This window comes from Lemur catta, chromosome 2, assembly GCF_020740605.2.
Source record: "Lemur catta isolate mLemCat1 chromosome 2, mLemCat1.pri, whole genome shotgun sequence".
In the NCBI taxonomy this organism is placed as follows: Eukaryota; Metazoa; Chordata; class Mammalia; order Primates; family Lemuridae; genus Lemur; species Lemur catta.
In genome coordinates this window covers 26352376-26375969 of record NC_059129.1, presented here as the reverse complement: position 1 = coordinate 26375969, position 23594 = coordinate 26352376, and the positions used below count along the sequence as shown (strand labels likewise).

At 58.2% G+C, this 23594-nt stretch overlaps 3 protein-coding genes, 1 long non-coding RNA gene and 1 pseudogene across 4 annotated transcripts; 3 read left to right on the top strand and 2 right to left on the bottom strand.

The window, feature by feature from the left end:
* The first annotated feature begins 79 nt into the window (after positions 1 to 79).
* Positions 80 to 6467, top strand: CLDN15 (claudin 15). Its single transcript, XM_045541499.1, has 6 exons — positions 80 to 1056; positions 1168 to 1649; positions 4465 to 4629; positions 5619 to 5700; positions 5803 to 5919; positions 6004 to 6467. The coding sequence occupies exons 2-6, from the start codon at positions 1433 to 1435 to the stop codon at positions 6101 to 6103; spliced, it is 681 nt and encodes a 226-aa protein (XP_045397455.1). The 5' UTR covers positions 80 to 1056; positions 1168 to 1432; the 3' UTR covers positions 6104 to 6467.
* Positions 6468 to 8760: 2293 nt separating this feature from the next.
* Positions 8761 to 8879, bottom strand: LOC123633505 (annotated as a pseudogene).
* A 1795-nt stretch (positions 8880 to 10674) lies between these two features.
* On the bottom strand, positions 10675 to 15525 carry ZNHIT1 (zinc finger HIT-type containing 1). Its single transcript, XM_045541498.1, has 5 exons — positions 15412 to 15525; positions 11755 to 11925; positions 11289 to 11368; positions 10995 to 11164; positions 10675 to 10907 (listed from the first exon to the last, which is right to left on the bottom strand). Exons 1-5 carry the CDS (start codon positions 15503 to 15505, stop codon positions 10886 to 10888), a joined length of 537 nt encoding a protein of 178 aa, XP_045397454.1. The 5' UTR covers positions 15506 to 15525; the 3' UTR covers positions 10675 to 10885.
* LOC123631661 lies at positions 13613 to 15408 on the top strand. The gene is made up of 3 exons (XR_006733205.1): positions 13613 to 13725; positions 15043 to 15152; positions 15253 to 15408. It is a non-coding gene; the product is annotated as an uncharacterized LOC123631661 (long non-coding RNA).
* Positions 15526 to 15654: 129 nt separating the features above from the next.
* PLOD3 (procollagen-lysine,2-oxoglutarate 5-dioxygenase 3) lies at positions 15655 to 23311 on the top strand (the record flags this gene model as incomplete). Its single annotated transcript, XM_045542160.1, is given in 20 exon segments — positions 15655 to 15684; positions 15686 to 16514; positions 16923 to 17014; positions 17173 to 17309; positions 17413 to 17576; positions 17720 to 17832; positions 17999 to 18062; positions 18558 to 18655; positions 18862 to 18963; positions 19133 to 19258; positions 19407 to 19528; positions 19784 to 19888; positions 20009 to 20134; positions 20403 to 20544; positions 20651 to 20764; positions 20872 to 20940; positions 21365 to 21469; positions 22000 to 22146; positions 22451 to 22576; positions 22857 to 23311. Coding segments are annotated over 20 exon segments (2967 nt in total), but the record flags the coding sequence as incomplete, so codon positions are not given.
* Between the last annotated feature and the right edge of the window lie 283 nt (positions 23312 to 23594).

The window sequence follows — 23594 nt, the reverse complement described above, 5'->3', positions numbered from 1 at the left end:
CGTGGGCCTGTTTTGCTTCCCTGCATAACTCTCGTTCCACAGCCCGAGCCAGCCCAGCCAGGGTGGGGGGGGCGGGGAGGAGGCACCTGCGGGGAGCACGGATGGGAAGGGGGAAGAGGGAGGTACAGTCCAGCTCAGTGATGTCTCCCGGGGCTGGGTGTGCAGGACTAGCCCCTCAAGAATTGAGCCCTAGCGCCACTTGCCAGAAGGGAACCAGGGCTGTCCCAGCTCTGACCCTGGGGCAGAAAATCAAAGTGTCCACACTGGGACAGGTGCTCAGCGCTGGCTTGGGGACCCAACGGTTTCTAATCCATCATAATTAACAGAGCTGGTGACAGTTCTGATAATTCTGAACGGATCACATTCTGGGCCTGTGATCTACCTCGGGGCTGCTTGGCAGCAGGATTAAGCTCGATGCCGAGAGTCAAAGGTCAACTAAATGAGGGGCAATTAGAGATCTGGAGGAAAGTGATGCCCTGGTGGCCTCACTCAGCCCTGTGGCACTCAGATCCAAGACAGTCCCCAAGTATCGAGCACTTGGTACATTTGGGGACCTTGGACCTGTAGTCCCAATCCCTGTGGCAGCCTGTGAAGTGAGCGGTGGTATCTCTAGTGACAGAAGCAGACACACGCTCAAAGGGGCCAAAGCACCTGCTCCGGTCACCTGGGTCAGTGGTGGGGGAGAGTGGTGGGGTCGAGTTGAAATCCAGGTGAGTTGGACTCCAGAGCTGTTGGTCTCTCCCACCTTCCCGCCTCCTCATTGATCGTTAATCTTCCTTGGAGACAAATGTCCCAAGCCCTAGGTCTCTGAGTGTCTTGGATTGTCCTCCCAACCCTGAGGGGTTGGCTCTGCTCCCCCCATCCTTCCCCAATGCAGGCTGCATGTGGGCCTGAGTCCATTGTCATCCTCCCTCTCGTCTGTCTCAGTCACCTTTTCTCCTGTCCCTCTGGTCCGTTCCCGGCCCCCATGAGAGCTGAGTCAGAGACAGAGCTTCCCCTTGGCTCCCAATGCCTCCCTGGGGGCCCCTCCTTGGCTGTATCCGTCCGTCACTCCTGGTAAGTCCGCTCCCCCCACCCTCGTGGGGCGGGGAGTCAGGGCAGCCCAGAGGCTGGGGGGAGGGGGTGGACTTTTGGCCGTTTCGGTTATTCCCTCCATCTCGTCAACAGCCGCATGCGCTGGGCTCACTCCTCTGACCTGCCGGGAAGCAGAGAGACTCAGAGAGGGAGGCAGGCGGAACCCGGAGACAGACCTGAGCCAGAGGGAGAGGGAGAGGAAGAGGGAGGCAGAAACTGCAGCTGGACTTGCGCCCTCCCCCTCCCTCCCTCCCAGCCTGCCTTGGCACCCTCCTGAGCCAAAGCCCCTTCAAGTTCCCCAGGGGCTCTAGCCTCCCGCTCTTGGGGGCACCAGCCCCTCAGGGCCCTGTGTCCCACCATGTCGGTGGCCGTGGAAACCTTTGGCTTCTTCATGGCAGCCCTGGGGCTGCTGATGCTGGGGGTGACCCTGCCAAACAGCTACTGGCGAGTGTCCACCGTGAACGGAAATGTCATCACCACCAACACCATCTTCGAGAACCTCTGGTATAGCTGTGCTACCGACTCCATGGGAGTCTCCAACTGCTGGGAGTTCCCGTCCTTGCTGGCCCTCTCTGGTATGGGGTGGGGAGAGCTTCGGGGTGCAAAGGGGGTGGGAGGTTGGAGAGACGCCAGGGGAGGCTGGGTACTGCCGTGAGGATACGGGGGCCCTGGGTCAAGCTCTGGGGTCTGGGCTTCTGTACCCAGGAGTGCTGGGGATGGCCCCTATCTGGCATTGGAGTGGAGACCTTGTCACACATGGCCCCCTACCCTAGTGTGACTCTCTATCTTATGGGTAACAGGTGCGGGCACCGGAGTCAGACTGCCGGGGGCAACTCCTGCCTCTACTGACTCTGTGCCTTGGGCAGGTGGTAAGACAAGCTTCATCTTAACCCATGTGTAGGATTAGGATGGTAACAGTCCCCATTCACAGGTGGTCAAGAAAGTACAAAATGTTAACATGATGTTAACATACATGCACTCAACACAGTCTAGCATTTTATTTTTGGGGTGGGCAGGGTGAGGAGGCCCAACCTCGGATTCTTGGTGGTTGATGCACTTCCAGTCTCAGTAGGGTCCCTGGGCATCTGCTGGCTGGGACGTTGGTCTCCACGTCTGCTTAGTTCTAAAGGTCCCTTGTGAAGGGCTGACTCCAGGGGAAGGGAGGTGTCTTGCAGGCCTGAGCGTCTACTATGAGGAGGAGGTGTGTGTACGTGCACATGTGTGTGTATATGCACAGTGTCTTTTTTGAGGTTCCTACAGCGCTGGAGCCTATAGCTTTTTGGACCCAGAGCTATTCTCTCTGGTGGCTGCAGCATCTTCCTGCTTCGTGCTCACTCCCTGGGACTAGCCCTCCCCATCATTTTCCCATGGGAGTCTCTCTTTGGTCTGCCCCATGCCGGGAGACCAAGAGTTGGTGGCTGTGAACCATAGGCTGTAAACCACTCCCCACCCTCACTGGGTCCTTCAGGGCCAGCCTCTCTCCTGGCGCCATGCTGTAGGTACCCCGTGGTGGGGAAGGAACTGAAGCCAACACTGGGTATGAAGTGGGGTTCCTTGAAATTGCCCCCTTAAATGTCAGAGATGTTGTAAGCAGTTACAGGTCCGGGTAGGTCTCTTGTGCTCCCACCAGTCCCAGAACCTTCCGAGGCAGTGATGGGGGCTGTATGTTTCATCCATCTCTCTGGGACTAACTGTAGGGCAAGTGCCCCCCAAAATCCTGTAAAGGCTGAGTACAATCTGGGCCAGAAGCCCAGAGTGCTGGGTGGCCAAAAGTGACACTGGAGGCAGCTAGCTCAGCAGCTGGGGCCAGCCCCACTTCACCCACCCCTCAACCACACCGTGGTGTCAGGAGGGGACTTTGCTGTGAGCCTGTGCACCCAAGAGTGCCCCTACTTGGAACTGCTGCTCTCAGCCTGAGAGAGGACAGGGATGTGCATGAAAGACAGGGGCCAGAGCCCCTGAGGGGCAGGGGCAGAGGGTGGCAGGTTCCAGGCCTTGTGCTAGGTACTGCCACCCATGTATTTTCCTGATGTCTATAGTAGCCCTGCTGTTGGGGGTGGCAGGAAGAGACCTCCTTTTACAGAAGCTGAAAAAACTCGGCAAGGTTAAGCAACCTGCCCAGAGTCCCACAGGTGGTAGAGGGGGAGCTGGAATTCAGACTCCCTGGCTGGTTTGCGGTCCTGAGGGGACCGTCGACTTGTCATCTCCCAGCTGTGCACCCTGACCCCCAGCCACTCAGCCCACGTGCTTCAGGCCCTTCAATAATCTCCCTTTGACTGCCGGAACTTCCTGGGGATTCAGAGTCGGGGTGAGGGGAAGCCAGAGAGTGGCTGGGAGTAAGGATGTGTTCCCAGAGAACTTTGTCCCTCCTCCCTACCCCCCAACTTGGGGCCACTTCACCTCCTCCTGACAGGAACTCAGCCTTTCCCCTTCAGCACCGATGGCACTGCCCCACCCAGGAAAGGGGTGCAAGGTCCTTGGGAGCACTTGCCAACGCTCAGAGTCAGAGAAGGGAGGAGAGGCCCCGAGAGGGAGCCAGCAGCTTCCCTCAGTTTGGAGAAGGGGAAACTGAGGCACTGAAAGATTTATGAGCTAAGCCAGGAGTGGTGGCTCACACCTGCAATCCCAGCGACTCGGGAGGCTGAGGCAGGAGGATCGCTTGAGCCCAGGAGTTCAAGGCCAGCCTGGGCCATATAGTGAAACCTCATCTCAGAAAAAGAAAGAAAATGAGCGAGACTGATTTGGATGAGTCCTGGGCCCATCTGACCTTCCAGATCAGAAACTGCCCTAGACCCTCTGCCGTAGGCACTGCTACCCCCTACTGGTTACTCCAGGAAGTAACAGCTCTCTGTGTCCTGCACTGTGCACACGGACAGTAGGGTGGGACTTGGAGAGGAACCGGGTGTGAAGAAGGGGCGGGGTGCTCAGGTGCAGTGTCTATAATGCACAACGGCACGCGGCAGCTCGCAACAAGGCGGCCCTGCACTTGGATTGTCACGGCCTGGGGGCGGGGGTTGTTCCTGGCACCCAGTGTGTAGAGGTCAAGGATGCTGCTGAACATCCTACAGTGCACAGGACGGTCCCCTAGAACAAAGAATCATCTGACCCAAAGTGTCTGTAGTGCCGAGGAGAAACCCTATAACAGGGACAAGCAAAGTGCTCCTGGTGTGGGGGAGGAGAGGGAGGAGGGGAGCTGGCAAGAGGGGCCGAGATTCATAGGGAGGGACCTGTAAGTCCTCAGCAAGGTAGGCTGGACGGAGCCCGAGGGGAAAGGAGAAGATTTGGGGAGTTTTAGGGACAAGAGAGGAGCAAGAAGGTGAGGGGCTGCCAGGCTGGCCGAGTGGGAGAGGGGAGGAGGATGGAGAGACTGATACTGTGCGGCCTCCCCAGGGTACATCCAGGCCTGCCGAGCGCTCATGATCACCGCCATCCTCCTGGGCTTCCTTGGCCTCTTTCTAAGCATAGTGGGGCTGCGCTGCACGAACATTGGGAATGTGGTGCCCTCCAGGAAAGCCAAGCTGGTGGCCACCGCGGGGGCCCTACACATGTTGGCTGGTAACTGGGGAAGGTGATGGGTGGGGGGCTGCATGGCGGTGGGGGTTGGGGTGGCCTGTGGCCACAGACCCTGGGTTCTTTGTCCTCATCTCCAGCCCCCCACTCTTGGCATTGCCTTGCCTTCCCTTGGCATTGACACCTGCCCTTCCCTCCCTGCTCACCCTCCCCTCACCATACCCCCAATCCCTTGGCTCAAATCAGCCCATGAGTGGTGATTCTTGAGCTCCACTATGAGCCAGGTGTGGGGAGGACTTCAAAGGTGAGAGTGAGCGTCTGCCTCCCAGAGCTTACATCCTGGCTGGGTGACCAGAGTTAGACACACACACAGAGAGAGCGCACAATAACAGTGCCATAGGACTGACCATCGCTTTGCAACTTACATTTCTGCACACATCACCTCACAATAAGCCTTTGAAGTAGGGTGGGTATTGTTTTCCAGAGGTAAAAGTTCAGGTGAAAGTTCAGGACAAGCCCCCCGCTGGTGGAGTGGTGCCAGCCCAGGGGTCTGCCTGGCTGTGGGCACTCCCTGCGCCCAGTGGCTAAGGCCTGTCACAGGCTGCGAGGGCTTGGAGGGCTTTGGGAGGCGGGAGGACAGGGCAGGTAGGGCAGGTAGGGCAGGCAGGGCCCCTTGGGACCCTCCTGAGGTGGCCGGGCTTTCACAGGTGGGTGGGATTTGGATGCGGCACATTCCAAGTGAGGAAATGATGTGATGGAGTGGACTAAGCAGGTATGGGACCAAGAAGCGGGGAAAGAGGCCCGAGTGGCGGGAGGGGAAGAAGGTGGGCTGGAGTTAGGGTCCTGAGTGCTGGACTGGCGAGTTCGCAGTTGACCCCAGGAAGTGGGAAGGAGAGGAAGGCATTGGATGAAATTGCTCCTCTTGGACTTCATGCCCTGCGTTCTACTCCGGGCAGCCCGGCCTTCCCCTCCCCTAAGCCCCCTCCCCCACAAACCCTGCCCTCTGGACCGCCGTCCTCCTCCCGCCTCCGCAGGTATCTGCGGGATGGTGGCCATCTCCTGGTACGCCTTCAACATCACCCGGGACTTCTTCGACCCGCTGTACGTCGGAACCAAGTGAGTGAGGGGACCCTGCTCTCGGGGCAGCGGGTGGGACTCGGCCCTGTTCCCCAGAGCCGGCGCCTCACCCCCGGCTCCCCCGCCACGCACCGGTCCCAGGTACGAGTTGGGCCCCGCCCTCTACCTGGGCTGGAGCGCCTCCCTGATCTCCATCCTGGGCGGCATCTGCCTCTGCTCCGCGCGCTGCTGCGACCCTGCCGAGGACCCCGCCGCCAGGTGAGGGAGGCGCGAGCGCGGGAGGCGGGGGGAAGGGGCAGGGGGCGAGGCCGCGCCTCCCTCTGACCCGGCCCCCCCCGACAGAGCCCGGCTTCCCTACAAGGCGTCCGTGGCGCCCCTCGCCGCGTCGGGTGATGAAGGCGACAGCAGCTTTGGCAAATACGGCAAAAACGCCTATGTGTAGGACCTGCGGCCTGTGAGCCCCGTTTTCCTTCCCACTGCCCCAGGGGAGAGGGGTCACCGCCGGGTCCCACCCTCCCAACAGCAGCCTCAGGGGAAAGCCACGCCCCAGGCTCCACCCCGTGTCCGCAAGCCACGCCCATATCTGGGCCCGCCTCTCCGACTGGAGCCACGGCCCGGCCACGCCCCCTTGCCTTGCGCTCCTGGGGTCTTCCCGGCCAAGAATCGCTCTGAGAAGTCCCTTTGGCTGGACTCCTCCTCGTCCATCTTCTGAGCCTGGGCTCCGGGATGTGAAGCGGACGGAGGTGTCCCCGAGTGTGTGTGTTATATATAAATACATGCATAAATAAATGTATATTGTGACTGTTTAGGGGTTGAAGGTGTCATGACGCGGCTAGCTAGCTAAGTAAGGCATGAGGGGTGGCACCAGGGGTCAACTCAGTTCTTGGACCCCAGACTGCCACAGTCCACAACCTTTGGGTTGCCTCCTCCAGCAAAATAGAGAAGGGGCTACCAGTGATTTCAAAAGTGGCACATAATTACTGGTAAGAGTCATCGAGCAGCAGATACAGGTGGCTCCAGCTGCAGGAAACCGGAAATAGCAGAGCTGGCCCCAGCCATTCAGGAGTAATAAGCCTCTCCTTTTACTCTCCTCAGCTGTACAAGGCGACAGTTGGTCTAGAGCAGGGCTGCTTTACCTGGGCCCGAGCGTGGGTATCAGGACTGCCAAGCCCTTTGAAATTCTGTGTCAAATTGACTGGGTCTAGTGCAAGAATGTATCTGGGGAAGGGTCAACAGCTTCCCCAAAGGCTCTGAAAGTCTGCTGGTGTGTGCATGGCTCGACAGTGTCCAGCTCAGACCTGGTCCTGGGTTGTGGGTGGGCTTGGCACCCCCTCCCTTTTTCTCCCTCATCTCATTAACTTGCTGGCATCCACCCTCTCCCGCAGAGACAGCGCCCACATCCACATTCTGCAAGGGCCCCTCTGGCCCCACCTCAGAAGCACACCCACCCCCAGTATATTTTCGCCAGGCTGGGCTTTAGGCACATCAAATTCATCACTTTCCACTCAGGCTGCAGCTCCTGTCACTAGTGTTACCAGCATCACCGACCTGTCTGCTCCCCAGGCCTCAGACGCACCTTCCCATCAAGGCTTCCTACTGGGCTCCACATCCAGAAACCCTGGTGCTTCCTGGGCGCTCCCAACAGAGGGTCCCATGGCCAACAAGTCCACGAAAGGTCGTGTATCCTATCCCTCCACACTCTACTTTCATAAAGTGTGCGGGTGTCCCATAGGCCAAGTCCAGAGTCCACGCGGAAGGGACTGCACAGGAGCCCAGGCACTGGGAAGCCTGTGTCATGGGGACCCTCAGTGCAACACTCTATCACTGCCAAGTCCATGTGACTTGCTTTGTTAGCACAGATAGGGGACTTCCCTCTCAAAGATGAGACAGATGCTTTAAAAGTGTCTTACCATCCTGAAGGGTGACGAGAGTGCCCCCCCAACAGTGGAGGACAAAAGCCAGTTACAACTTCTGACACCTCCAGGTGCCTCCAACACAAAGTCTCCTCCATCCCACCCCATAGCCCCTTCCTCCTTTTCTGAATGCCAGCTCTGCTCCTCTCACCCCTTCCCCTCAAGAAAACTAGCCCAAGCCAAGCTTCACAATTGAGCACTGAAGTGTGTCCCTTAACATGGTCACTAGGTTGAGTCTTGATTTCTCCGTCCATCACATGCAGACACGTGGCTATAAAGGGCCATTGACACATTTGCCCCTTTTCACATTTACTGAGCTTCTCCTCTGCTAGGAGCCAGACTGGGCACCATGACATGGTCCCTGCCCTCGAAGAACTCACCACCTAGGAGCAAACAGAAATGTAAACACCGTGGGCCGAGTAGCTGGGGCTACTTGGAGGGAGCGGACTGTGAAAGCTCAACAAACCGCCGCAGGTCTCAGGCAGTACCAGCAGCTCTCGTTCACTGAGCACGCACTGCGCAGGCCCTGCGCTACGTGCACAGTCCCAGTTAATCCTGGCAGTATCTGCGAGGTGGCTGTCACAAAGTCAGAGGTGAGCTGACCTGTCCAACCTACACAACTGGTTAGTGGGACCGGGATTTCTCCAAGAATGAAGACACAACTTCTCTGCTTCCCAGAATTCTTGGCTCTCCTAATTCCCATCAATTAAAACCAACGCTCATTGAGGTCTTTGGGAGTAAGTCCCCCTGTCTCTAGCCTTCCAGATCCTGGCACTATCCTCCTCTTCCCCTGTGTTCCCAGGAAAGGGTGGTGCTGCCCCATCACATGACACTAGGGTTAGCTTCTAGAGGCTTTTGCCATAGCGTAGATTTCCCAAAGACCAGGTGTCTCCCAAGATAGGGAACAAGTCTCCCCTAGCACAAAAGAAGCTGGCAAAAATTGTTCAACATTTTCCCTGGGGAGCTACGGTTTTCAATGGGGGCCCAGAGATCCTGGAATCAGCTTCCTAGAGGACATCAATGGGTGACAGTGAAGCCAGCCAGCATCAGAGCAACAGGAAGCCCTTGGGGTCTGGCTCTGTCCTCTCAAGGTCATTCAGTGCATCACTGAGGAGAGACATCTTACACTAAGCAGAACCTACGTGACTCTGTTTTGGTGGTGTTGTTTTTATTAAGAAGAGCCAAAAGCCTACAGCACCCGGTATTCCCAGGCGGTCTCCCATCCCAGTAGTAACCAGGCCTGACCCTGCTTAGTTTCCGAGATCAGATGAGATCCGGTGCTTTCAGGGTGATACGGCTGTCGACTACATGACTCTTTGTAACAACAAAATATGACACAAAGTCAGTGAAGTTAACGAAATAAACCAGGACAGTGCTGACATTGCAAATCAGACGCGAGTCCTGAGGCAGGACGCCACAGAGCAGCTCAGGTGGTGTCATTCAGCCAGAAAGTCCCTCCCACTTCTCTTTTCTTGCTTGAGTGTACATGGTGGAGAGGAAGAGATAAAGGGAAGGAGAGGAGGCTGAGGACCCCAGAGAGGCCCCTTTCCTGGGAGACACAATAAGCCTAGGCAGGAGGTGGCAGTCAGCAAACTGGACGCCTGGGGCCCAGTTACTGTCACTGCTAACAAACCATCCCAGGACTCAGTGGCACACACCAACTGTTTTATGATCCTGCAGGTCAGGAATTTTGACAGCCACAGCAGAGATGGCTCGTCTCTGCTCCATGATGTTTAAGGACACAGTTGGGAAGACTCAAACGGCTGAGGGTGACTGAACACTGGGGGCAGGAACCATGTAGAGGCACCGCCACTCGCATGAGTGAGGCCTGCACTGGGAAGACTCAGGCTTGGCTCAGCTGGGCTGTCAACGGGAGCGCCCGCACGTGGCCTCTCCGTGTAGCCCAGCCTTCCTAACAGCAGTGGCAGCTTTGGGATAGTTGGATCTCCCACTTGGTGGCTCAAGGATCCAAAAGCAAGTGTCCTAGCCCACAGGGCAGAAGCTACACTGCCTTCACAACCCAGACTTGAACACCGCAAGATCTCAATTCTGCCATTCTCTCCTGGCTGAAGTAGTCATAGGCCTGCTCAGATGCTAAGGGAAGGGGACAAACACCCCACCTTTTGGTGGAAGGCCAAAGAATTTAAAGCCATTTTTAAAAGACACCACACCTGGATTCTCTCTAAACCCTGACATCATCACAATCCAAAAAAGTTGTCACCAACATCACTTGCCCAGCAGCAAGTCTTCGGAGAAAGGGAAATCAGTTCCTCAGGAAAACACTGGGGACATTTGGGCCAGCTCCCAAGAAAGTCACCAAAAGCGGGGGAAGGAGCCTAAGAAGGTGCCTAACACTGACGTTGCTGAATCTCATTGTCAGTGAAGTTATTTCTTTGACAAGTGCTTACTAAGCACCTGCTTTGCTATGTGCTTAACAGGGTGTTGGGCCTTAAAACAGCAACTCCATGGAGCTTAGAAAATCACAGCTTGCAAGCCACCTACACAAGATGTGGGTATAAGAAACCCTAGTCCCACCCAAGTCACAGCATCCAGGGCCGCCAAGAACAGGAGCCTGTATACCATGAATTCCGCCCTGCTTCCCAGAAACTTCTGGGTTTTCTGTGCAGCTAATAACTTCACATACTGCAGCCCCTGATAACAGGGGCTTCCTAAGGACAACTGCTCTCTCAGGCTGGTGACACCAAGGATCAAGGCCCAACCTCTCCCATCTGGTTAGGTGCCTGACGACAAAGACAGGCTGGCTCCCTGTGCGGTGCATCATCCTGCACCGTCTCCCCAGCCCTCCCACCCGCCGCCTCCCAGCCCTGGAACCCACTACGCTTTCACAATATGCAGAGTAACCAGAGACATAAAAAGCAAACGCAGAGTCAATGACCAAAACAAGACATAAAGCAGCAGCCAGGAAGGGCACAGATGTAGGGGTGAGAGGTGACAAAATCTCTCATGCTCAGGGACACAGAAGCGCAGACAGTGCAAGGAGTGAGTGGCAGGCAGGAGGAAGACAGATGTGGAAATGAGTAGGAGAGACAGGTGACCCATCACCCTTGCCCCCAAGTACCACATGACCAAACTGGCAGGCTCCTGGCACGAGCCCTTTTATTACAACAGCACTCAGTGGGCCCAGCCCACCTCCCGCCACAGCCCGCACATGTGAGACTGGTCTTCCCCGGTAGGCAAGACACGGTTTTGTTGGGTGAGTGGCTCCTCCCTCAGTCCAGGGGGAGCCCCCACCTGGTGATGCCTTTCAGAACCCAGGTGACACATGGAGGCCCTGCCTCTGACGCCCAGGCTCACACGGTCCACTTCAGACATCTGCAGACAGAGAAGAAGCCCAGTTGAGGGGAGAGGCCTGAGGAGGCTGGGGGCCGCGGGGAGGAGCGGGTGAGGTCCCCCACTCACCGGGTCTCCTGGTGGGTGCCCAGGCAGCGCACGGTGCAGTACCGGGCACCACAGCTGACGCAGGTATACGGGGAGGGGAAGCCGCAGACAGCACAGAAGGGGCGCTGGGGCCGCGACGGGGGGCCCGCACAGGCTGTCAGGTAGTTGGGACCCTCAGCCACACTCAAGTTCTGCAGACAGGGGACAGGCCTCATGACTCCTCTGCACACCCAGGCAGCACACACCCGCCAGGGACCAGGCTCTCCGAGGGCCGCCCCTTCCCTGGGGGTCCTCCCAGGCTGGCTTCCATCTCACCTGCTCCTCCAGCAAGGCCTGAAAGTTTTTTCGGAAGCGAAGTTTAAAATGATCACCTCGAGTCTTCTTCTTTTTCTTTCCTAGGGGTCAAGGGCAATTAGTTGCTTGACACTTGCCAACGAAGACAACTCCTTTCTGTGGCTGGTCACTCCCAGTGCCCACATGCCCCCCTGGGTGCTGAGTCTGCCCCTCTCCTCCAGCCTCCGCCCCTCACCCCAATTCTCCAATCCCAGCCGACTGTCACCTCCATACCCCAAACCTCAGAGCTCATCTACTCCATCTCCTCCAGCCTACACACGAGAGGAAACCGAGGCACATAAACGGAACGCAGCTGCTCACGGCCACAGGACCAGTCGCCGGCAGGGGCAGAAGGGGCTCCTGGGTCCTCTACAGTCCTGACCTGGGCAGACTCTTCCCCCTTCCTTCAGCCAGCCTTGTCCCACCCTCTGCCCTCTACCCGCCTCACCAGTGTCTGCATCGTCATCAAACTGAGGCAGCCTCTTGCCCAGCTGGGGCAGTCCTGCGTGGGGGTCGTCCTGGAAGTTGTCATTCTCCAAGGCCTCGAGCTGTCTGTTGATGCGACGCTGCCGGGCTGCCCGGTCCAGCACCCGCCGCTGCCCAGGGTCCTGGGAGCGGACTAGATGGGGCGGGGCAAGCAGAGTTATGGGGGGCACAGAAAAGAAAGAAGCTGGCAGCCTCGGCATTAGGCGGTGTGTGAAAGATGACCTGGGGCTGGGGCGCCACAGTTCTCTGATCTTGTCCCAGTCACCAAGCCCATGGCCCCCCAGGTCTTCTCCCAGGAGGGCAGCCCTCTGCCTTTGCTTCCTTCCCAGCAGGCTGAGACCATTTCACTCTCTCATGCCTGCTGTCTAGCCCTTCAGCCCAGCCCTTCCTCCCAATCCCAGATCCAGTCGGTGAGACCCCCCCTGGAGACATCTCGCTGCTGGCAGAAGCAAGGAATGACACGACCGTGCGGACTCTGGAGGCCACGATGCACTCAGGGCTAACAGGCTCTACTGGGACCTTAATGCATGTGGCCCTACTGCTCAGCAATCTCATTTCCTACCCTAAAGGAGTTGGGGTCCATCCAGATGTAGGCACGCCCATCCCTGAGCCCACCAGCAACCAGGATTCCAAATGGAAACACCGCCTACCCCAAGCCCCACCACTAAACCCAGCCCTCCATCCAGCTCGAGTTCCTCCCCTCCCTCCGGCATCCTCAACCCTTTCTCGTCAGCTGGCACATTCCCTTCCACAGAAAAGCCTGCTGCACTCTCACGGGCCTTCCCACCCTCACGGCTACTCTTGCTTGAGAGTGGCCGCATGATGTGTCCTCACCTCCCATCCACTCCTCCACCCCATCAATCTGACTCCCACCTGAACAGCCGGCGGGGACCACCCACACTCAGGGCACTGGTGACCTCCTAGGGCCAACTCCAGTGTGCATTTCTAGACTCCTCCTGATTCCAGCTCCCTACACTCTGTGAGTGTTCTGACTACCTTCCCCGGGTTGACAGAGCTCCTTTGTTTGCCTCCTTGACAGGACTTCTGTCCTTTTCCTCCTGCTCCAGTTGGCTGCTCTCCCTGTCTCTACAAAGGTGGCTGTCCCTCTTCTCCTGTTGAGTCCACACATTCTTTCTGGGATGTCTAATCCAAACACAGGGCTCTGACTATCACCCATGAGCAAATGACTCCAAAATGATTCTCTTGACCCACAACCCTCTCCTCAGCTCTAGAACTGGCCATGCAGCTGCTGCAGGAAACCACCCGATGGCCCCACTGATGCTGCAACTCAATATTAAAAATCTCCCCATCTAAAGTCTGCTTCTCCTCCTGCAGACTCTAAGTGAATGGAACCACCTATGCAGATGTCCAGACCAGAAACCTAGGAATTATTTTAAACCTCTTTCCTCATTACCATATTAGCTGCTCACCAGGTTCTGATACTACTACACAAAATATCTCTTTACTCAATAAATATTCATTTCAGTGCCCGTGAACCATAATACTAATAGCAACAGCACCAGTAGCAAAAGCTTGCCGGGCACCTACCATGAGCCAGGTATTAACTAAGAGCTTTGCATAAAATGATCCATTTAATCCTCACAACAATCCTATGAGATAGCTATCATCATCCCCAGTTAAGAAATAGTCCAAAGTTCACACTGCTTGGAAGTGGCATAGCGCAAACCCAGAACTGCCCAGCATTGAAACACATGATCTTGATCACCACACCATAGATACACTGTCTTCCTCCCATGTGGCAGGTTCTGGGAATGCAAGAGCTTACAGTCTAGTGTGGAACACAAACGAGTCAACAAACAAGCACAGTACACACAGTATATGCTAGGAGAGGGAAGTACAAAGTGCTACAGAACACAAGACAGAAACACCTGACTTGGCCTTAGGGCAGTCAGGGAAGACTTCCCAGAAGAAGGTAAGTCAAGGTTAAGCCCTAACTGATGAATAGCCTGGTTGGGGAAGAGAGCAGAGTGTTTCTGGCCTCGGTGCCAACATGAGAGAAGGCCTGGACGGGAAACTGTGGTGACTTCAAAACACTGTTTTGTTCAGTAGGGCCGTTGTATAAAGTGGGGGAGGGGAGGAATATAAAAGAGGCAAATCGTTAGGAGTCTTAAGTGCCTAAAGGAATTTGCATTTGGGGCATTTTATGATGAGCGTGATAGAGATCCAGTGAGGGATTTTAAGAAAACCGTGACATTATTGGATTTACTGAAAGTCAATCTGGCACAGTCCCGACCCTCATCTCTTTTTATCTGGACTATTTGGTAACTCGAACTGGCCTTCCAGCCTCTAGACTTGTGCTATACAATAAGGTAGCCACTAGTCACATGTGGTTATTTAAATTTAAATTTAGACAAATTAAGATCCAATAAGTGTGTGCTTGCTCACTCCTGTAATCCCAGAATTATGGGAGGCAGAGGTGGGAGGATTGCTTAAAGCCAGGAGTTCCAGACCAACCTGGGCAACATAGTGAGACCCTGTCTCTTAAAAAAAAAAAAATTAAGTAAATAAATGAAAAGCTCTCCAGTCTCCAGGTGATTCTCATATACAACCAAGGTTGCAAACTGTAGTCCTAATTTATCTAAAGTCGGCCCAATTCCAATGTTAGTTTTCCTGCACAGGCTGCTCCTCACTCCAAGAAATTGCTGGAGTTGGAATATTCCCGTCGGACAGGAAGGCTAAAATAAAAGTCTGGTCAACCAAGCTTCTAGGACAGCAGATGATATTGCCCTTTTAAAAAATTAAAATTTAAAATTCCTCAGTTGCACTAGCCACATTTCAAGTGCTCAACAGCTACATGTGGCTAATACCCCATACTGAACAGCACAGACTAAGATCATTCCCATCATCCAGAAAGTTCTGCTGGCTAGTGTTGTCCTAGTTCCTCCAATCCGTCCTCTGCACTGAAGCCGACACTGTAAAAGATATTGCTTTGGTCACTCCCTTGCCTTAAAAGCCTTTGATGGCTCTCCGCTGCCTCACCATAAAACTCCTCGGCAGTGCATATAACGCCTTTCAAAACGTAACTTTTTCCCAGTCCTCCGGCCTTTCTTACTTCTCTGCAAGCTCCAAACTGTGAACTTGGCTTCCTAAGCGACTCACTTTTTCCTTCTTGCCTTTGCACGTACCGTTCTTGCTGCTGGAGAGGAGTTCTCGTGCACATACACCAAGCGAAATTGTAATTCGACTTTCAAGACTCAATTAAAGCGTTTTTGTTCTTTTTCCTTCCGAGCTTTCCCGGTCCCCGCCTTCCCAGAAGCTGGCTTGGGTGCCACTCCTCCCCGCGCCCAGGCACTGTGCGGCCTCCCTTTGCCATAGCGCCTATCACTCTGACATGCAGTGGTAGGTCTGCGTGTCTGTCCCCCATCCCACCCCGCCCCCGCCCCAGAAAGCCAGTTCTCGGATAACTGGGATCTTTCTTCTCTCCATCCCCTGCACCCAGCTTGGAGCAGGCGTCAATAAAACGTGGTTTGGGGGCTGCCCCGATGCCAGAACCCGAGGGTTGGGGAAGGGATTAGAGACGGATAACTGGGTGAGGAAATTCTGGGCCTGGTTTGGACTTGGGAGGAGGACGGGGGCGAACCGCAGGGGGTTCACATACCCGAGGTTTTCTTCTCCACCATTTGCACAACACAGCTGCCGGGAAAGCCTACTGCGCACGCGTATTGAAACCTACGGCTTAGGTGGGGCATCATCACTTCCGGCGGCACGTACTTCTGCGCGTGCGCAGAACGATTCCCCACCGCTCATGCGCTTAACGTAATGTTCCCTTGGAGAGAGGAAAGGTTTCCGCCATGTTTTATAGGGGCAAAACTACTTCCGGCCTCAGTGTGGTTGTGTAAATTTTGTGGGTCACTTTAAAGAGGTGGTGCTAGGAGGTCTTTCGAAAAACGTTATTTTCCTTTGGTTCTTCTGAAGATGCCATCATCACAGGGGCAGGCCCTGGAGCTTCTCCCGGGGCAGTAGAAGTGGTGGGCCGGACTGTTAAAGAAAGTGGCAGGCTTCAGTGGACAATCCGAAAGGTCCCTGGTGGCCCTCTGCCAAAAGCTCAATCCCCTAGCTCTCCCGGGCCCCCGTCCCGCCGCAGACTCCGCAGCCTTCTGCCTTCCTGCCGCCTCCGCTCCTCCATTCGTCCCCGCTCCGCGCGCCTCCAGACCCTCGCTCTCCCGGCCTTCCGCCCGGCTGTGCCGGGCAGGGCTGTGCCAAGGACCCGCCTCCGCGTCCCGCCAGACCCTCTGCGCGGGGTCACTTCTCCTCTCCGGGTTTCAGTTTCCACATGTGTCAGGTGGGCAGAGGGCCCGGCTGGCTCGGACCTAAGTCCCGGGCTCCCGCTAGCCGGCCCGAGCCCCCGCCCTCCCCCGCTCCCGGCCGGGCGCCCGGGACAATCCTCGCCTTGTCTGCGGCGCCAGCATCTCGAGTTTTCTGTAGCCTCCGGATACGCCTTTTTTCCAGGGCGGAGCCCCAGCCCTGCTCCTCCTCGCGGCGGGCCGCGCAGCAGCCCGGGTTCCTCCTTCCCCAGAGTTGGGATCCAGGCGCACAGCCGAGCCCGGTGCGGACCTGTGTGCCGTCCCGGCCCGCTCCCCGCCATGGCCCCGCCGGGCCCGGGATCCCGGCTCCTGCTGCCGTTGCTGCTGCTGCTGCGGCCGCCGCCTCCTGCCGCCTCAGCCTCCGACCGGCCCCGGGGCAGCAGCCCCGTCAACCCAGGTGAGAACCCGGGGAGGGCCGGCCCGGCCGAGTGGGCGCCGGGCTGACGTGTCTGCCAGCCTGGTCCGAGAGGGGGCCGGGGGCTCCCGGGGGTGTCCAGCCTTTGCCCCGCCCAGAGCGCTCCATGAGACTGAATCTCGCGGCCCCTCGGCCACTCCCCACCCTGAACTGGGACTTCCAGCCTCCCCGTGCGAACGGACTCCGAATTCCTTGGTGTCACTCCCACTCTGCTCTCACAGGGGTCGAAGTGACCCGGGGTGGAAAGAGTTTAAGAGGGAACGGGAAAGAAGAGAAAAGCGACGATAGTAGAGTCAGAGGGAGGTGGAGGGCGCCTGCACAGAGCGAGACACGTGGGGCACGGAGCTGGGGGTGGGTGGGTCCCAAGTGCCAATTCCCGACTGGTGACAGAGAAGCTGCTGGTGATCACCGTGGCCACAGCTGAGACGGAGGGATACCGGCGTTTCCTGCAGTCTGCTGAGTTCTTCAACTACACTGTGCGGGTGAGAAGGGGGAAAGCCCTCAGGCCCCTAGGAAAGGGTCCCCGCAGGAGGGGTGGGCTGAGGGCTAGATGTCTGGGTCTCCACGGTGAGCCTGGTCAGGAGCTCCCCCAATCCTGGCCGGCTGAGCCCTTCCCTGGCACGGCGGGTCTCCCCCACAGACCCTGGGCCTGGGAGAGGAGTGGCGAGGGGGTGATGTGGCCCGAACCGTTGGTGGAGGGCAGAAGGTCAGGTGGCTAAGGAAGGAAATGGAGAAATATGCAGACCGGGAGGATATGGTCATCATGTTTGTGGACAGGTAAAGGGGCTGGGGCTGGGGAAAAAGGAGGGGGAACTTGAGGAAGGGTAAGGATGCTGAGGTTCCTAGTGGCCTCCTGCTCATTCTCCCCTTCCATGCCTAGCTACGATGTGATTTTGGCTGGCAGCCCCTCGGAGCTGCTGAAGAAGTTTGTCCAGAGTGGCAGCCGCCTGCTCTTCTCTGCAGAGGGCTTCTGCTGGCCCGAGTGGGGGCTGGCGGAGCAGTACCCTGAGGTGGGCACGGGGAAGCGCTTCCTCAACTCTGGTGGTGAGTGACAGAGTGCCCAAGGCATAGGGGCCAAGAGTGGTGGGGCATGGCCGTGTTCCAGGTGCCTGAGGGCTGCAGAGGGTGTGGGGACAGGCCAGTGGGACCCTGGGGGTCTTGGGGTCAACACTTCCCCTCCCTACCAGGATTCATCGGCTTCGCCCCCACCATCCACCAGATCGTCCGCCAGTGGAAGTACAAGGATGACGACGACGATCAACTGTTCTACACGCGACTCTACCTGGACCCAGGACTGAGGGTGGGGAGGGGCAGAGGAGTGGCGGCATCCTGCAGCCATGTGGGAGTGGGGGCTGGATGGGGGAGGAAGGGTGAAGGGGAGTGGGGAAAGCTGTAAGAGAAAGAGACAGATGGTGTCCTCCTGCCGCCCTTCCATTCACTGTCCCGTCTCATCCCATCCCATGTAGGAGAAACTCAGCCTTAATCTGGACCATAAATCCCGGATCTTTCAGAACCTCAATGGGGCTTTAGGTGAGGAGGAAGGCCGTGGGAGGTGGGCAATGAGAGAGCCCTGAACCAAGAGGGGCCCCTGGTGGGACTGGGCTGGGTACAGCTCACTTTTATGTTAATGTCATCGAACACCTGGGTGGCCGAGCATGTAGGACGCACTGTGCTCATAGTACGAAGAGCAGAAGCTTGCCCAGCCGCGGCACAGGCCGGGGCTGTACTTGTGTGATTTCATTTAACACAGGGAAGGTCTCTGGTTATCTACCTTGTACAGAGGAGGAAACTGACTCCCTGAGGGGCTATGACTCGCCCCAGGTCACACAGGAAGTAGGTGGTGGAGCTCTCCAGGGTAGCAACCTGCTCAGAAACCAGGGGCTCCTGCCACCACAGAGCCACAGTCCAGGATGACACAGGCGTCCCTTTATTCCCTGGAGAAATTGAGACCCCTGTATTTAGAAGAACCTGTTGCTTGGCAGCTCCCAGAGAAAGGGAGTCTAAACCCGGGCCTTTCTTCCCCAGATGAAGTAGTTTTGAAGTTTGATCGGAATCGTGTGCGAATCCGGAACGTGGCCTATGACACCCTCCCCGTTGTGGTCCATGGAAACGGTCCCACTAAGGTGCTCCCAGTGGCCCCCTCCCCTGCCCTTCCCCAACCACTAGACACCTGTAACCCTTCTGAGAAGTTGGCCCTCCCCAGCCCCCGCAGCAGAGGAACTGGAAGAGGCTTCCCCTCTCCCTGCTGCTCTGTCCCTACCTGTCCCCTGACCCCTCACCGCTGCCCCGGAACTCCTCTGCCTCAGTCATACATGTCTCTCCCCAACAGCTTCAGCTGAACTACCTGGGAAACTATGTCCCCAATGGCTGGACTCCTCAGGGAGGCTGTGGGTTCTGCAGTCGGGACCGGAGGACACTCCCGGGGGGGCAGGTGAGAGGGTGCCAAGGTGGGGCATGAGGGCACTGGAGTCGGGGTGCAGGCAGAGCACGCTGGGCAAGGGTGGGGGCAGAGCTCGTCGGTCCCTCACCCCTGGTGAGGGTTAGGGGACAGAGGGCAGGCTCAGGCTCTCCTCTGAGCCCCATAATGTTGTGTCTTCCAGCCTCCCCCCCGGGTGCTTCTGGCCGTGTTTGTGGAACAACCTACCCCGTTTCTGCCCCGCTTCCTGCAGCGGCTGCTGCTCCTGGACTATCCCCCTGACCGGATCACCCTTTTCCTACACAACAACGTGAGACACCCTCCCTTATAGACTCTCCCGGGGGACCCTTCCCCTGTCCTGGTCAGAATTCCCACCCCTAATCCCAAACTCCTTCCCTCCGGTCTCGCCCCCCAACATCCCTCCGGCGCCATCTTTCTGCCGTCCCCACCGTCCCTAGGAGGTGTTCCATGAGCCCCACGTCGCAGACTCCTGGCCGCAGCTCCAGGACCACTTCTCAGCTGTGAAGCTGGTGGGGCCAGAGGAGGCCCTGACCCCAGGCGAGGCCAGGGACATGGCCATGTACGTGGGTGCTGGGTAGGGAGGGGAGCAGGGAGGAGGGTGGGCTGGGGGGAGCTGCCACCCACTGCATGGCACTTGCCTCACCTGTCACCCAGCCAGCCCCTCCTGGGCCTCTGCACTCTCACAGCCCCACGCGACTGTCCTCTCCCTTGCGACTAGCAGAGGACCTGGGGTGGGGGCTTTCCCCTCATCCTACAGCCCCTCTTGCTACTTGCTGCCCATGTCAGCTTCTCTCTGTGGGTCTGTCACCTCCAGGGACAGTTGTCGGCAGGACCCCGAGTGTGAGTTCTACTTCAGCCTGGACGCCGACGCTGTCCTCACCAACCCACAGACCCTGCGCATCCTCATTGAGGAGAACAGGTCGCTTGGCCCCCTCAGCCAGGGTGCCCCCATAGTCCTGGGGACCCCACTCCTTCCTGGGCACGGAGCTCCCTGAGGCCTGCTCCCCTCTGCCCAGCCCTCACGCCTACCCATCCGCAGGAAGGTGATAGCGCCGATGCTGTCGCGCCATGGCAAGCTCTGGTCCAACTTCTGGGGAGCGCTGAGCCCGGATGAGTACTACGCGCGCTCTGAGGACTACGTGGAGCTGGTGCAGCGGAAGCGAGTGTGAGTCCGGCCGCAGCCAACCCCCCTCACCCACCACCACCAACCTGGGGCCCACGCAGCCCCCAGTCCCTTGCTGTTAAGGGCCCAGGCCACTCACCAGTAGGATGTGCCACAGCTTGGGGTGGTCATGCCCAGTCATGCCCTGACGGGACATGAGGGGCCCTTGAGGCTAAGGGACTGTGATGTCTCAAGGAAAGGACTTCCTGGGGTGAACTGGGCAGAATTTGGGGGCTGCCCACCTCACTGACCCTGGCGCCGGCACCTCCAGGAGCGTGTGGAATGTGCCCTACATATCCCAGGCCTACGTGATCCGTGGGGACACCCTGCGCAAGGAGCTGCCCCAGAGGGAGGTGTTCGCGGGCAGCGACACTGACCCGGACATGGCCTTCTGTAAGAGCCTGCGGGACAAAGTGAGTGGCTGTCAGGCCCGGGGTGCACTGCCTGGGGGCCGGGTGCTGGGAGACAGGGGGCAGCCCCTCTGGCGTCTCCCACATCACCCCCACTCTCCCACCCCAGGGCATCTTCCTCCACCTCAGCAATCAGCATGAATTCGGCCGGCTCCTGGCCACCTCCCGGTACGACACAGACCACCTGCACCCTGACCTCTGGCAGATCTTCGACAACCCCCTTGTGAGTGGGGCCTCGCCCGGAGCATGCACATTCCCCACCCCCCACCCAACACCGCCAGGTCTGGGAGTGAAGGGGACACACGTCTGACATGCTCCGCCCCCCCGCAGGACTGGAAGGAACAGTACATCCATGAGAACTATAGCCGGGCCCTGGAAGGGCAGGAGATTGTGGAGCAGGTGAGCCAGCTCAGGCCCCGCCTGCCCCGTGGCCAGGGCCCCTGCCCCCGCTGTCGCCCACCACCTGGGTGAGTGATTTTCACCCTGAGCTCCAGGCTCAGGCAAGGTGGAGGCAGAGCTGAGCAGATAGGGCTCTGGCCCCACCCCCGGCATTTGACAGAGGGACTCCTCTTGCGGTTGTGGGTGCAGTCACATCTTTAATGAGGGATGCATTGATGTAAAGAAGTTTGGAAACCATGGTCCCAGCACCCAGGCTTCTGGGACCCTCCTGCCACCTGTGCTATGTCACCTCTGCCTGGCGCGTCCCCAGATGCTCTCATCCCACCTTCCCTCTTCCTCCTTGCTCTGTCCATGTGCCGCCTGTCCCCTTTCCCTGTTCAGCAGCATCACCCTAGCCCTGTTCTTCCCCTGCCCCTGTCCTCAGCCATGCCCAGATGTGTACTGGTTCCCGCTGCTGTCAGACCAGATGTGTGACCAGCTGGTGGAGGAAATGGAGCACTACGGCCAGTGGTCAGGAGGCCGGCACGAGGTGGGGGCTGGGCAGAGAGGGAGGGGACCCCCAGGAGGAGGGGGATGTGTGGTCTGGTCCAGGAGCAAGGGAGTCAGGAGAGTGGGAGCAGAGAGGGGTGCCCACAGTGGGAGCAGCCCCTGGTGGTACAACTGCTGTCATTCATTCAAGAAATATTTAGCGGGCCACTGCCCTAGACAGAGCCGTGCAGCGATGACTCGTGCCAGCCGGGCTCTGCCCTCCTGTAGGTAGCAGCAGCCACCCAGCTTCTGAGGCCGTGATGGGCAGCCCAAGTGCTGTGGGAGCTGCAGGGCGGCCTTGGCCCAGACTTGGGAGGATCAGGGGGCTTCACAGGAAAGGTGACATCTTAGCCGAGACTTGAAGGTCCAGTAGCAGTTAGTCAAGCTGAGAAGTGGCGGAGAAGACTGTTCCAGTTGGGGGGAGCACAGGTTTTAAGGCCTGGGGGTAAGAAGGGGGAGGAGTCCGTCACTGCTCTGGCGGGGAGGCCACACCCAGAGGGCGTAGGGTGGCTCAGTGCCCACCGGCCGCAGGATTCCAGGCTGGCTGGAGGCTACGAGAACGTGCCCACCGTGGATATCCACATGAAGCAGGTGGGCTACGAGGACCAGTGGCTGCAGCTGCTGCGGACGTACGTGGGGCCCATGACCGAGAGCCTGTTCCCGGGCTACCACACCAAGGTGGGCCGCCGACCTGCCACCAATGTCTCCTCCGCCCGCCCACCCAGTCCCAGGCGAGAAGTCTCCCCACAGAGCTCTTTCAGCCCCCATAGGGTCTGGGGCTCCGTGGGATCTCCATGGCATCCGGTCCCCAGGCATGACACCGCAGAGGGTGGCCTGGGGAGGAGAGCAGCCAGGCTGAGACTCCATTAGCAGTGAGGCCCTTCCACGCAAGGGCCTCTTCCCCAGATAGAGCTGTCATCTCCCCAGAAGACCCCCTGGAGCTCACGGCCATCCCTGCAGCCTCTTCTCTCGTGTCCCCCAGACTCGGGCAGTGATGAACTTTGTGGTCCGCTATCGGCCGGACGAGCAGCCCGCTCTGCGGCCACACCACGACTCGTCCACCTTCACCCTCAACGTTGCCCTCAACCACAAGGGCCTGGACTACGAGGTGCGCCTGCCCCTCCACACATGCTCTTGTCCTCGAGCCCTGATGTGCCCCCAGAGCCCCTGCACACTCCCCTCAGCTGCCTCCCTGCCCGTGGCCGGCATTTTCCCATTTCCCAGTTATTTGGCGGGTGTCACCTGAATCCCTTCCTCTGGGTTTCCCTGTCTGCGGATACCCCGGCCCATGCCCGCCCTCCCCACTTGCCTGGCTGCCCCCCCCACACCTGCCTGCTCTCCAGACCCCATGTCCGCCTACCCCATTTGTCCCCTTCTCCTCTCCCCAGGGAGGTGGCTGCCGCTTCCTGCGCTATGACTGCGTGGTCTCATCCCCGAGGAAGGGCTGGGGGCTCCTGCACCCTGGCCGCCTCACCCACTACCACGAGGGGCTGCCCACGACCCGGGGCACTCGCTATATCATGGTGTCCTTTGTGGACCCCTGACACTCAACCACTGCCAAACCTTCCCTGCCGTTGTGCCTTCTTGGAGGGGACCTGACCCCCTCCTTGGAGAGGGGCTCTGTCCATCTCCTCACTTCCTGAGTGTATGTTCTCTGTGCCTGGGACTGAATGTGTCACCTTAGCCCCCAGCACACAGCCCTCTCAGGAAACTCCTGGAGCCCCCGCGCCGCCCCTCAGCCCCCAAGGGTTCAGGGGGACAGGGCTTCTTGGGGCTCCCCGTGTGATAAATTATTAAGGTTCTTCAGTCTCCCTTCCAATAAAGGAGGATTTTTAAATCTTGAGTCTATTTGTCATCTTTCGCCTCCTACCGACTCATCTCCCCTCCTGCCACCCAGAATAGGGGACCCTGAAAGGGGGAGAGAAGAGGAAAAGGGAGGAGCAGGATGTTCCCCCATGGGGGAACCTAGAAGCTTCCTTCCCTTCCTTGCCTGAGCTGGGGAAACAGGGGAAGGCCCAGACCTTCCCAGGCCAGGCTCAGATGAAACACCACCCCCTGCCCAGCCCAAAGGCTTCTCACTGGTCCTCTCATCCCTTGATAGCATGATCTTCCCTGGGTGAAGGGTG

Coding starts and splice junctions, on each gene's coding strand:
- CLDN15 (XM_045541499.1), top strand. CDS start 1,433: ATGTCGGTGGCCGTGGAAACCTTTGGCTTCTTCATGGCAGCCCTGGGG. Junction 5,701..5,802: donor CCGCTGTACGTCGGAACCAA/GTGAGTGAGGGG, acceptor CACCGGTCCCAG/GTACGAGTTGGGCCCCGCCC. Junction 5,920..6,003: donor GCCGAGGACCCCGCCGCCAG/GTGAGGGAGGCG, acceptor CCCCCCCGACAG/AGCCCGGCTTCCCTACAAGG.
- ZNHIT1 (XM_045541498.1), bottom strand. CDS start 15,505: ATGATGCCCCACCTAAGCCGTAGGTTTCAATACGCGTGCGCAGTAGGC. Junction 11,165..11,288: donor AGGCCTTGCTGGAGGAGCAG/GTGAGATGGAAG, acceptor CCCTGTCTGCAG/AACTTGAGTGTGGCTGAGGG. Junction 10,908..10,994: donor GGCACCCACCAGGAGACCCG/GTGAGTGGGGGA, acceptor CTCTGTCTGCAG/ATGTCTGAAGTGGACCGTGT.